The 13,791-nt window shown below is 31.1% G+C and overlaps 1 protein-coding gene across 6 annotated transcripts in view; it reads left to right on the top strand.

Annotated features, from left to right (window-relative positions):
- Positions 1-12,295, top strand: part of Tomosyn (syntaxin-binding protein tomosyn) — a 111,904-nt gene extending 99,609 nt beyond the window's left edge. For 2 of the 6 annotated variants that reach the window (XM_080153967.1, XM_080153983.1), the window contains 9 exons: positions 3,282-3,411; positions 3,701-3,862; positions 4,534-4,634; positions 5,022-5,098; positions 5,764-5,891; positions 6,195-6,263; positions 8,037-8,204; positions 8,487-8,603; positions 9,028-12,295. In XM_080153967.1, the coding sequence (XP_080010093.1) occupies positions 3,282-3,411; positions 3,701-3,862; positions 4,534-4,634; positions 5,022-5,098; positions 5,764-5,891; positions 6,195-6,263; positions 8,037-8,204; positions 8,487-8,603; positions 9,028-9,093 (1,018 nt within the window). In that variant the 3' untranslated portion in view covers positions 9,094-12,295. The remainder of the gene's footprint in view (positions 1-3,281; positions 3,412-3,700; positions 3,863-4,533; positions 4,635-5,021; positions 5,099-5,763; positions 5,892-6,194; positions 6,264-8,036; positions 8,205-8,486; positions 8,604-9,027) is intronic. The other 4 variants (XR_013877649.1, XR_013877653.1, XR_013877652.1 and 1 more) reach the window with 4 other exon arrangements.
- Positions 12,296-13,791: the final 1,496 nt, after the last annotated feature.

Raw genomic sequence — 13,791 nt, 5'->3', positions numbered from 1 at the left:
ATTTAGAATATCCTCATCAGTTTTAAGGAGTGAACCATCCTTGTCCCTGATGTGTGATCCTGATTTGTGTACTTTGCCTGCAATGCTCTTAGTAATCTCATAGACATCTTTCATTCTATTTTGATTAGCAGCATTTTCTGCTTGCAAGGCAAGGTTTTCCAAGTGTTCTTTTTTGTCAATTCTGACACTTTTTTGGATTTCCCTGCTGAGCCTCTTATACAGGTCTTTATCTTCTGGAGAGTTTCTAGAGAGTGTCTTTTGTCTTACCTCTCTTCTTTGATCCATGAGATCAATGGATCTTTGAGTGATCCACGGCTTTTGGTTAGCCTTTTTGAAACCTAATTTTTCTTGGCTGGTATCATTATAAACTTTTTTTGATACCTTGCCAAATATCTTCCACTCCATCTTCCTCTTGAAGAGTCAGCAACTCAAATCTATTCTTTAGGGTGAGCTTAAACTCTTGCAACTTTTCAGAGTTTTGGAGGGTTGTTAAATTATATTTCTTCCTGGGGTTAGGCTTTGTGTCCTGCTTTTTAAATCTAAGCCGAACTTTAGAAGATAGAAGATAATGGTCTGAATTAACATCAGGTCCTCTTTCAACCCTGACATCAAGGAGAGAACCTTTAAAGCGTCTAGATATACATATGTGGTCTATCTGGTTAAAGGTTCTTTGATCTGGTGATCTCCAGGTGGCAGTATGAATCTTTTTGTGTTTAAAGATGGTTCCACCAATGACAAGTTTGTTTTCAGTACAAAAACTTACAAGTCTATCACCATTGTCATTTTCCTTGCCATTACTTAAGCCTAGGCCATATCTGCCCATAACTTCTTCTAAATTCTCATTATTACTCCCCACTTGAGCATTGAAATCTCCTAGGAGCATGGTCAGATCCTTTTCTTTATGACCATTTTTAAATACAGAGTCAAGCTGGTCATAAAATTCGTTTTTGACCTCTGTATTTGCTTGTTCTGTAGGAGCATATGCTACTATAATTCTCAGTTTGATGTTTTTAACTGAGGATTTGAAATAAGCCTCCATAATTCTAGGACCATGGGGTTGCCAACTGATCATGGCCTGCTCTGCTTGCTTGGTCAGCATAAGAGCCACCCCTTGATTATGGCCTAGATCCTCATTCATATGACCTGAGTATAGTATTTTCAAGCCAGAATGATGTTTAAACTCTCCATTGTTTGTCCACCTTGATTCGGTGATAGCCAGGATGTCAACCTTGGCTTTTAGCATTTCTCGGCAAAAGTTTTCTGTCTGGCCTGACTGAAACATTGTCCGAACATTCCAGGTGCAAATTTTTGCTGGTCTGCGGGAATTCAGAATCATCCGCCTGACTGGTCCGTTAGCGGTTTCCCAGCCAAACATCATATCGTTGTTTCCAACCTCTACTTCGTTCCCGAGCCCAAAGTTAAATTGGTCATTACTGGTCCTGTGATAGTTCTAAGCAATTTTCTTGGGGGGTAGAAGACCCCCAAGAACCCCCCCTTCAAAAAAAGCACTCCAATTTTTTTTACTTTTCTTTTAATCTAAAATACAAAACTTTCGGTTGCCTCAACTCATCAACCACTCCTTACCAAAAGTACGTTTTTACCGAGAACAGAAATAAATTTAATATGAGTAAACATTTTACAAAAATACCTCATTATCAATGCTTTAGATAATCAAATATAATTTTTCTCTTTTAAGTTAAATTTAACATTAAATGAATTAACTTAGCACAAAATACAAGAAGATCAGCAAAAAACACATGAATGCATGTGAATTTTAAATATGTAAGAAGTATTAAAATTGAAACTTAAAATTTTATCTACTAAAAACTAAAAAGCAGTGAAGGATCAGTCCGGCTTCCATTGCATTTTTTATGCTTGTGTAGGCTTCATAAAAAAATCAGAAAAGTTATTTAGCGCATCGTATTAATTATAGAAAGTTTTTCGCGGATATTAAAAAAAACTGGCATTTATTACATGATTTTTTAAATATTAGTGGAAAATTGTTTGTTGTACGATGCTATACATGAAATTTAAGAATGTCTGAGAACCGGTTCCATTCATGCGGATAAAAAATGGTTTGGAAGCCATACTGGACCAAAATTGTAACAGACGTATGATTATGTACTACTGGAAATATGTTTTAATAGCTGTACAACTAATCAATAAATTCGTTCTTGTTTCTAATCCTCTTGGAAACGAAGTATAAAATGTAAGAATTTTTAATGAATAAAAATATATCCTTGTGTCATATATAGGATAATGGTGTTTTTATATTTCCTCCGGCAGAATTTCCATATTTAGTCTAAAAACATAATTTTTAACCATTCTTCATTAGTTCTGCTTATTATCAAAAGTTGTTGTTATGAAATTAATGAAAAAGCTTAATGGGTGATTTTGACCATTGAATTTTGATGCTCTAGCAATAAATTTAAAGTAAATCTATGTATTTATCAATCTGTGTTATATGAATAAATTTGATTATAACGATTAACTATAAAGTGGTAAACTTTTGTAATAAGGAGGGGGGGGGGGTTCTCTGCTCAACAAAGTACTGTAAGGGAAATCCCTATCAACCTTGTACACAATAATCTAAAGTGAAATTGTTTCCTTTATAGAGGCAAAGACAAATTTTAATCACTTAAATACTTATTTTGAGTGTTAGTAACAAAACAGGTCTTTTTGCGAATTTCTTTGAACACCAGAAAGGATAATATGAATGGTTTATAATGACGTAGAATTCTTTATTAAGGAAAAATACCAAGACAAATATATTTTCATATTGTCAGCTAAATATATTTCAACTTACATGTAGTAACATGTATTTTTAGGAAATATTTCAATTATGGAAAGAAATATTTTGCCATATATGAAAAGAAATTATAACTTATTTGTTATTTATAAAAATCATATACTTGATAAATAAGTAAATATTATTAGGTAAAGCAATTAATTTGATTTAAATGAAACGCCAGGAGTTTATATATATAGTCATGGTTGTTAAAGTAGTAAATTCGCCCCATTAACTCAAATATTTATTAGAGATTGATTCTTCTTCCCCCATCCTACATAACCAAAAAGCCTAACACCTGCCCTGGACTAATTCTAAACTTCCCTGAAAATAATAATTTTACTTTAACATTTTTTAGAGATTGAATAAAAGCTTACAGAAGCTCAAGTGACCACTAAAGGCCATCTTCTAATAATGTTACTCACTAAAAAAAACTTTATAGCCTTTATCAGGAATAATAGAATATAAATATTAAATATTATTATTATTTCAGGGATAGTGAAGGAGTGATAGTATCCCCTAGTTGTAGTATATTCCGGCTAAAAGCTCCAGTTCTGGAAATATGCCTGCTAGACTCCTCCCTGTATCTTTCTCAACGTGTCCCACCTCTGCAAGGAGTAAAGGTGAGGAATTTTTATTTTTAATACCCAGAGGCTGTTTTATAAGGCACAGCTTCCCTAACTTTGTCAGTCTAACTTTATGTAACGGTATTTGAATTTAACTGTAAAATCCTGCATTTCACAAAGTGTTCTACTTCTGTAATATACTTGTTAATTCTCAGATGATGTTTCATAAATGGCAGCTTCCCATAATCTGACATTCTAATTTAAATACAAAGTGGATTATGAAACAATAATTTCATTATCATGTGGTAGAAAATGCTGAAGTTTTAACAATAGATTTATTTATCAGGCAACTTCACGGGCGGGCAGTAGCAATTCTGGAGGTGGAGGCAGTGGGAGTGGGTCTCCAGTTCCTTTACCCCCACAGGGAGACCAACAGGTTAGGTTCATTATCTGTAGAGGCAGGGGGAGTGGGTATCCAGTTCCTTTACCCCCACAGGGAGACCAACAGGTTAGGTTCATTTTCTATAATAGTGGAGGCAGCGGGAGTGGGTTTCTAGTTCTTTTACCCCCACAGTTAAACCAACAGGAATAGTTCATAATTTATAATTGTGGGGGCAGGGGTAGTGAATGTACAAGTTCCTTTATCCCCACAGGGAGACCAACAGGTTAGGTTCATTGACTACAATAGTGGGGCAGGGTAGTGGGTCTACAAGTTCCTTTACCCCCACAGGGAGACCAACAGGCTAGGTTTATTGACTACAATAGTGGGGACAAAGGTAGTGGATGTACAAGTTCCTTTACCCCCGCTGGGAGACCAACAGGTTAGGTTCATTGACTACAATAGTGGGGGCATGGGTAGTGGATGTACAAGTTCCTTTACCCCCACAGGGAGACCAACAGGTTAGGTTTACTCTGTCTATCTTAGGTAGACACCTAAAAACTATCTTGCATCTTACTTTTTAAAAGACAATTGACTTTTCTTTAAAAATACTATTATGTTTCATAGCTTAAACATTGCCACAAATAAAATAAATTGTTTTGAGAAAACCGTTTATGATTTGCAAAAGAATTTTCTATTAATGAAATGTCCCTCTTTGCGATTTATGGCATATATACAATAAAAATACATATTTGATAGTACAATTAAATCCTAATTAATAATCAAATTTAAAATATCAGGTGTTGGCAGTAGCAACAGAACGAGGCGTGGCTGTGTACGCGCTGCCTAGCCAAAGGTTGACCGGAAACAATACATTGGCAGAGGGTGTTACTGTCGTTAGGTCAGGGCTTATTTCACTATAGAAAAAATTGAAATATTAGACTAAACAAATGATAATTCAGGGGTTTCAGAACGAAAAGATTTTTGGTGAATGGCAGCAAATAAAAATATCATAATATGAAAACCCTGGAGGCAAACAAAATAAATTTATTTTAATATTTATTCGAGAAAAAATGTCTGTTATACGCTGCTATATATGATTTTTCAGTATGGTTGAAAACAGTTTTAATCCTGCGTATAATAATCGAATTCGAAGCCATACTGTAAAACACATTAATTCACAGTACAATGTAGGAAAAGATGACGACATATAAAAATATATTGAATATATGGCTGTTTCACACATAATTTTTCTAACTACTACATGAAATGAACCCCGTATGGTTAGGTCTGGAATAGTATCCTGGAGTGGAAGTAAACAGTCACCGCTTATTCTTCTATTTACTTCTTCTGGAACTATCAAAGGTAGACATTCTTATTTTTTGCTGTTTCTAGCAGCTTCGCACCTAGAGATATTGGGAAGTCCCTTATTGGGGGGAGGGGTTCTTTTTAGGACAGCTCCACATCCCCAAAGAAAAAAATAGCTTAAAACCGCCACAGGACTAGTAGGTTTATTCCCTGAAGAGTAGAACCCACTGTACTCGGTTCAGCGGTTGCCGAGATCTTAATCTTCAGACAAAAAAAGAAACCTTACTGCTTTATACATTAAGATTGGTACAGGTTTACTAAACTTAGATTGTAACCATTCAGCCTACAAAGATTATGTCAGATTGTTTTGGGCTAATTAAGATAAAGATTAAGTGAAACCATCGGTACATTTAAAGATTGGAATCCCAAATGGGTCGGATTCAAATCGAGCTGAGTTTACTTAAATGTTTTATGTTTATGTAGATATGTTTAAATTCCGCATTTACTTACTAATAACAACATAATACTAGCTTAAGTATGGCAGTTGTCTTACTGTAATTTACTTTTTGTCGGTCGATTTGATAAGCAACGTATTTTACGGGTTAAATTACTTTCAAACTTTACTTAAAGTTCACATATTTTTTTATAAACACGTAAAGCTTTTTCCAATAAAGAATAGTACGTTTGATATGATGTTTATATTCTAAATGATATTTATTTAGGATTATCCCTGCCTTCCCTTAGAGTTATGATAGAAGTGAACCTAGTGGCAGCCAACTCTCCCAGAATAACAAGGACAATACAGTTTTCTATGGGCGGATCTGGAGTATATTTTACAAACCCAAATCAGGTTTTTATTTTGAGTTTTTAAAATTAATTTATATTAATTATAGGTAATATTGTCCACTAAAGACAACCAACGGAAAAAATCTTGATTGGTTGGTTCAAACTAGAAATGTCCAAGCTTTTAATCTATAGAAGAGATAATTTTGTTTAACTTAACTAGGTATGGACAATCATTTATCTTAATTGTCTTATCCCTTAAGATCCCTGCCAGTTATAAAATGCTGTTTTTTATCTTAATATCTGTTATCAAAGCTAATTAATATATATTTTATTTTTTATTTAGGTTATATTTTATGTTATGTTTTAGATTCAAAAGTTTTCAGTAAATAGTGAGGTTATCAGAGTATTGAAGGAAGCCAAAGGAAAATTATTCCAGGTTAGAAAGATTTAATATACTAGATGGTTATATCAGGCGCTCTAATCCGTGCAACTTAAAAGGAATTTCAAAGAAGGTGTCTTAACTTTTTTGATTTTTATTTAAAATAGATGGTCGGTGTTTTTAGTAAGTAGTAGATGTAAAATGGTCCATAGAATTCAAATATGCAATCGGTTTTTTTTTTGTAGAGGTCTTATTTTTGAAGTAATTTAAGTTTAAAAAAAAAAGAATTAGGTCGGTTTTAAGGTACTAAAACGCAACAAACAAAAAAAAGAAGAAAATTGCCATTATGAACAAAAATAGTAAGATCTTTAATTTGACACCTTACTTTTTGAATTCTGTTGAGTAATTATTGAAAAAATGCCTTTAGGATGAGAAAATATTACGAATCCATTCTAAGCAAAATTGAAAAAGTTTACTAAATATGATAAAAAAAATTGTATGAAATTGTTTAAATTGTATGAATCATGAATGGCCCTTACAATCAGCTGATCAAAATAAGGTGGAGGGGTTATTTGTGCTCCAAGTTTAAAAGACCATTGAAACAAGAGGAAAATAACAAAAGTAAAAGTAACTCAGATCATATTGTTTTTTAAGGTTATGCAATTATGTTTAATCTACATAAAATCACAGTTTTAGATGGTAAAAAAGAGATATATTTTTAGAAAAAACTTTCATTAATTACCATATCTTTATTGCTCTTTTATGCAATAAAAATGTGAAAAATATAGGTTTAAAACTATTTTGGGGAAGGATACCACCACTCTTCTAATAGAAATCGCCCCAAGAACCTCCCCAAAAAAATTTCTTTTCTTCAATTTAAAGTGTAACATTTTGTTCCATCAAAAAACACTGCATGCCAATAGATGAACTTATCTTATTATGAGTTAAATCTGAGGAATTACTATTTGGAAATAGACATGCCAATTATATAGTACTAGCGGCTACGCCCCCTAGAGGCCTCTAGTGGCACTTTAAATGTTTTTTTGTTCAAGTCTCTACGATACCTACCAATGGTGCGGTCAAGTCTCTCTTCAAGTCTCTACGATACATACCAATGTTTCGTTCAAGTCTTTCAAATATTTTTAAAAATTTGATTTTTCAGGATTTTTCTTGGGAGGGTGGTGGTACCCTCCCCCAAAGTAGTTATAAACCTTCCCGGGACCTATGAAAAGCTACCTTGTTAAGGAGAGCCCGATTGGTTCAGCGGTTAGCGAGATCCTTCAGTACACACAGAGAAACAGACAAACAGACATTCTGTTACTTTATTATAAGGGTTACGCATTTTTTTTTTGAAAAGAGGACTATAAAAGTAGATTAAAAAGTTTAATATGATTATTTGTTTTATTTTATCGAAGAAATGATATTACGTATTTGTTTATATTTAAATTCTATGGACCATTTTACATCTACTACCTACCGACTAGCTATTTTAAATAAAAATCAAAAAAGTTAAGACACCTTCTTTGTGTATATATTTAGTCAGATATGGTTCAATCTCATACAAACGCGATGCAATTATTTCAGACAATAGAATATGCCCCAGCAAAGCTAGAAAATTTAATTGTTTCAATTTCTAACCAATAATGTGGTCGGATTGTTCTTTGTTCCTATTCCTGGTTAATTGGGAAAATACATACTTTCCAATTTCGTTTTTAACTCCGCATAAATAGTTTAGAATTTTTGTGATGATTAATTGAAAGTTAAATGATTTATCATTTTTATTATACTCTTATTTTAACTCTGACTTCATTAATTTTATTTTAATTTCAGGAAAACCTAGAATTACCAGAGGAGCCTAAGCAAGGCTTCCTGAAAGGTCTATTTGGAGGTGGACCCAAGATTCTGGACAGAGAGGAACTGTTTGGTGAGAGCTCTGGTAAAGCGTCCACCAGTCTGGCAAAGGTTATTCCTGGACAGGCAAAGATGCAAGACCTACAGGTAACCTCTTTAGATTATTATTAACAAATGCCTTTTTCTTTTTTTACCTATCTCTTAAATTGTTTCATATGTAGTTGTATTCTGTTTTTTAGAATTCTCAATTTTAAATTTGAAAAAAAAAAAAAAAAAAAATTTAAAAATCAATAACAATAATTTAACAATTAAAATTTGATTGATTGATTTTAAAAATTACGCCATTTTACTTTGATTGGACTATATTTTTCCACTGTACTGTAAGTACAGTATACTTAAGTTTTACTGATGAAACAATTGCTTTTTCAGGGAAGCAGTATTGGTGCCACAAGTGAAGTAGGCAAAGCTAAGGAGAAGCTGGTTGAAAGAGGACAAAAACTGAGCGAAATTGAGGACAGAACTGAGTTGATGTCAAATGAGGCCAAGGTATGCGCAAACAATTTTAAGTTTACAGAAAAATCTTGCTAATGACTGGTTTGATATATAGTTATCCTAATCAGTGAAGCTTCTCATAGGTCCGGTAAAGGTTTTAAACTATCTTAAGGGAGGGTACCTCCACCCTTCCAAGTTAAATCGCCGTAGAAAAAAATTTGAGAGTCGACATCCCACCCCACTCTTCCTCCCCTTCCTAAAGTGCCCCTAGAGGCCTCTAGTGGTGGAATCGCTGGTATTTGGATAAAGTATCTAATTGTAAAACAGTACAACATTACAACTTAGTTACATTTTGCCTTGAATCTGGATGTAAAGTTCTTTCAAAATTAATCCTTATCAAGATTACCAAAAACTACTTGTCCAAATGGCAGGTGTCCTTTCAAAGAATTTTAACCTCTAATGATACTTTCTATTTCAGATATTTGCTGAAAATTCAAATCATTTGATGCTGCATTTCAAAAATAAAAAGTGGTACCAGCTATAGACAATATTAGTGTACACTTGTCGTACACTTTGTACTGTATGTTTACCCCAGACACACTTATTCTGTAGTGTGTACATTATACATAATCTGATAATCGTACAATTGTACTGAAAAATTAAACTGAAACAAGACACATAAGAATGCAATTATTGAACAAGATCGCAAATCAAAAGAATATGAAAAAATTATCAATATAATGGTTTTTAGGGCTGAAAATAATGAGACTCAATTTAATTTTAAAAGACAAATATTTTATTGGATTTTTCCTAGTACTGACTAGAGTTGTGATTGTTATTTTAAGCCCTAAAAATAAGAAAATTGTCATGTGCTAAAAATTTTATTTATTGTTTTTAAAAATTCATGTTATTTTAAGTTTTCATCATTGTCTACAAATTTCATAATAAATGTATAAAGATTTTTGGAACGCTTGATTAAAAAAAACTTATTTCTTTTAATTTTGTTAAAAATGTTAATACAACCATTATCTTTAAAAAGATGCTTTCACTCGCAGCTTTAACATTGAATACCAATGACAAAAAATGTTACTTGGATCACAAATTTTGGTTTGTAAAAGTACCAAGAAAAGATATTTTGTATTTTTAAAGCCACTGATAATAAAGTGGTCTTTTTAAAATATATATGAATAATAAGTTTTTTAAAGAAGTATTTAAAATATTGATATTAAATTTAAAAAAAAAATTTTTAATTTCTATTCCTACAAAGGCCAAAATTAATTTAAACATGACCAAGAGGCCTTTCTATAATTTAAGAATAGTTATTCATCGTATCGTATTATAGACAGCTTTCTGCGTATAGTAAAATGATAAGTTATATGATTATAAACAGTTTTGTTAGCACCGAGGTGCCGAATGCCCGGGCAAAAAAACTGGTATTAATTGTATTATTTTAAAGTTAATATTCGTGGGAAAATGTCTGTAATACGACGTTATACACGATTTTTCAGTGTGACTGAGAACTGGTTCTAGTCCAGCGGATATCAATCGGTTTCTAAGCCATACTGAGAGAATTATTCCTAGATTTTAAATATTTTAAATCATTAGTATATTGCAACTATTTCACACTTTATGAACTTTATATCCCAAAATATAGAATATTCCTACATTTTGCAAATTTTAAAATTCATAGATTAATATATTTCAGGAGTTAATTGCATAATATTTTTAGAGTTTTTACTATTATATATTATTATGATAATAAGATACAAAAATTCAGCATTTAGTAATTCGCACAATTTAAGTGTTCATTATAGTTCTGTTATTGTAAATTTTAGTTTTCTATCAAATATTTGTTTATTAGATTGAATCTAACAATAACAATAAATTAAATCTTAGAATTTATTGCTTTTTCACACCCCTAACCAAAGTATTTATATATTTTAAAAATAATCATCACTTTATTTTTAATTAGTTTATTGTAAAACAGAGCAAAGACTTTCAAAATAAAAACTATTTGTTAGAAAACTTTGGATCAAGTCTAAACTAGGTCAGTTGGTTTCTTTCAATAACTTCATGGCTGCCAACGACCAAACAGCTTGAACGTCTGTATGTAATATTAGATCAATTAATCATTTCTAATTTTAATACGACTTAGTATATAAAGCAGATTCTAATCATGTCCGATCGTAGGCTGTTCGACCAGAGACTTGGCCGTGAAGTTATTGAAAAAGATTTTTGCTTTATTTTAGTATTGATCCAAAACTATGAAAATGTGATTTGTTGATTTAACAGTATTATATATATTCTATTCTATTCCAAGTTATTGTCATATTATTATAAACATAAAGACAAAACTAAATTATAGTTTAATGAATTGAATTATTTTTATTTATGGGTAGATTCAAACTTTTTAACACTCGAAGAATATTTAAAATTGATAGCTATAATTTGGATAACAATTACCAATATAAGGTGTTTGGGATTAGGAGATTAAATAAATATGATATTTAGGCTTGAAGAAACACTTTCTAGTCAATTTTAAAAAAGCCTGAGGATCAATATTTATTTCTCATAGAAAATTGAGGAATTGGTGAAAACTATTGTTTATATGTTGGATAGTTGTGTGTGGGTTGCTGTGTATTAGTATGTATCAATTTGAATGGATTGTTGTCAGGCCAAGGTGTTCTGTACCCCTTAGTAGATAGTTTTACAATTTGTATAACACCTGCCATTTACAATTATTCAAGGTTGACCAATAAAAAAGTTATTATTATTTTTTACTTTCATTTAAAAACTCAAAATTTTCACTAGGGAATTTATAAAAACCTTTTATGAATTATATTTACAATGTGGCCTTTAAGTTTCTATTTTTATAATTTTGGGGGAGGTAGGTTATGCTAAAATTCCGTAAAGATGTGAGTTTTAAGGCTTTAAATCAGTAGTTAAACGAAAATATTCACTAAATATGTGTATTCCTTATTGAAAAGAACTATAGACAAAAATTTGTTTAAGTGAACATGAATTTTATCGTTCTTCTACTGTTTTAAGCTTTAAACTCTCACTTTTACGGAATTTTAGCACAACCTTCCCCCCCCCCCCCCCTTTACAAATTTTATCGGTCACCCAATGCATAGTAGAATGGTTAAAAGAAAGAGATTAAAATATAGAGACACAATCTTTCTTAGTTACCTTTCTAATTTTAAACTACTTAAAATAATTTTTACTTTATATAACTCTTTCTAAATAAATTACATGTTCTATATTTTTTTTATTGCAAGACATCAAAACAAAAATCCTATTGGTTTAATTTTTTATTTAATTTTTACAAAAGACATTACCTAATTCTTATGTACTTAAGCTTTAAAATCGCCAAAAAAATATAAAGTGGGCTAAAACATCACAGCATTTTTATATTTCTAAGCATTACAAGTACTCAATTTTAACTTATTTATGCATTTTTAACAAATGCTGATTTTATACTTTATATGAGAATTTTCGAATATATAAGAAATTTTCTGGCGGTTATAAACTACAAAAATTTAAATTATTCCCAAGTTATTGTTAAAAATAAGTGATAAATAGTTTAATGAAATGTTATAAAAAAAAATATTATTTATAATTGCATAATTGTGTACTCCTGTTCATCTATCTTGAGTTATTATTTTTATTATAATTATTATTTTTGTTGAGATATTTTATATTTGAATATTTTATTATATGGAGAATATATCATAATCAAAGAAAAATTTATTTATTATTTCAATATACTATCATTATTGGCAGTTATCTCTTCTTTGTAGAGCATAGGCCACGTACAATGGTTCTACAATCTTTAGTCATCGCTGAGAAATAGGGTATTCCTAAACAAAAATCTGGAAAGAATTATCATTCTCATTTAAACAAAAACTCATTTTTATGCTAAAATGTGGTTTAATTTTGGTTTTTAATTTTCATTTATTTTTCCGAAGTAGTCATTTTTTTCCCCGAGGTAATTATGCTTTCTTTTAGTAATTAATAAAAATTCTAAAATCTTCGAAAAAAAAATTTAAGTCTTCAAAAAAAAATTCAAAAATCTTCTAAAAATATTTTCTCAGATTTTCATATAAATATGACTGTATAGACATGGGTACTTCAGTCGTGCGAGGCTTGTGGTGCAGAACTGAGATTCTGTTCACCGGTTGCCATGCCCGGGGGAAAAAATGACTACCTCGGGGATAAAAATGATACCAGAGAAAAAAATGATACCTCAGGGGAAAAAATGACTACCTCGGGGAAATAAATGACTACTTCGGGGAGAAAAAAAGAATATTTACATCCACTATTTAAGGGGTCGTTTATGTGAGAATGAGATTTTCTTCTCTTGCAGTTCATATGAGAGTTCTCTCCTCCAGGTTGTTTTTTTTATTCTACGTGGTTTTATCTTTCCTTTTTGATTCCAAGTCAAGGCTTCATTTGCTCAATTCACAATAATTCCTACAAACATTTATTTGTTTGATAACACTACCTTTGTGTGGAAGTTCTTACTGAGCATGGTTTATAAACAACAAATATTAAGTCTAATTTATTAGCAGCTAAAGGTAATTAATTTAATTTCTTAAGCTAAATCAATACTTAGTTTCGAAGGTATTTTTATTCATCATAATAATATTACTTTTAAGTGCTGCAGCTTTGCAATAAGTCTGTTCATCCGAACGTCCGACCAATAAGCTAATAATTTCTAAGTTTATTATTCTTTTTCTAGTTTTGTTATTATTGCTGCACTGGTTTTAAACTTTTGGTCCTTGTTTTTAATTGTCAAGTTAATGGGATTTTTTTGTCTGTGTAAAATCCTGAAAATCGGGAATCCCATAGTAACAATGTAATCAATAAGGATATATTGTTAATTGGATGTACTCCAGATTTTCATGTTTTTTAATAGATTAAAACTCACAGCGGGCTAAAATAATGATACCACCCATACAACCCCTTTACCCCACCCCGTCCCCTCCTTCTAGATTAACTAATTGACCAATAAATGAATGCTATTTTAGCAACCTAAATTAACGACAATTTATACCCTGACATTATATCCACGTATATTCTATATCCATTGTAATCAATGTTTTCAAATACGCAATGGGAGTTCTATATTGCTTAGGATCCCTTACTATATATAATGAAGACTTTAATTTTACAAAGATCTAATATTCAATAATGCAATGTTACGGTAAGTGTAATTTGAATCTATCAATTTGAATCTATC

This window comes from Acartia tonsa, chromosome 1 (assembly GCF_053477335.1).
Source record: "Acartia tonsa isolate MP-2025a chromosome 1, ASM5347733v1, whole genome shotgun sequence".
Classification (NCBI taxonomy): Eukaryota; Metazoa; Arthropoda; class Copepoda; order Calanoida; family Acartiidae; genus Acartia; species Acartia tonsa.
This window is presented reverse-complemented; position numbering and strand designations above follow the sequence as displayed.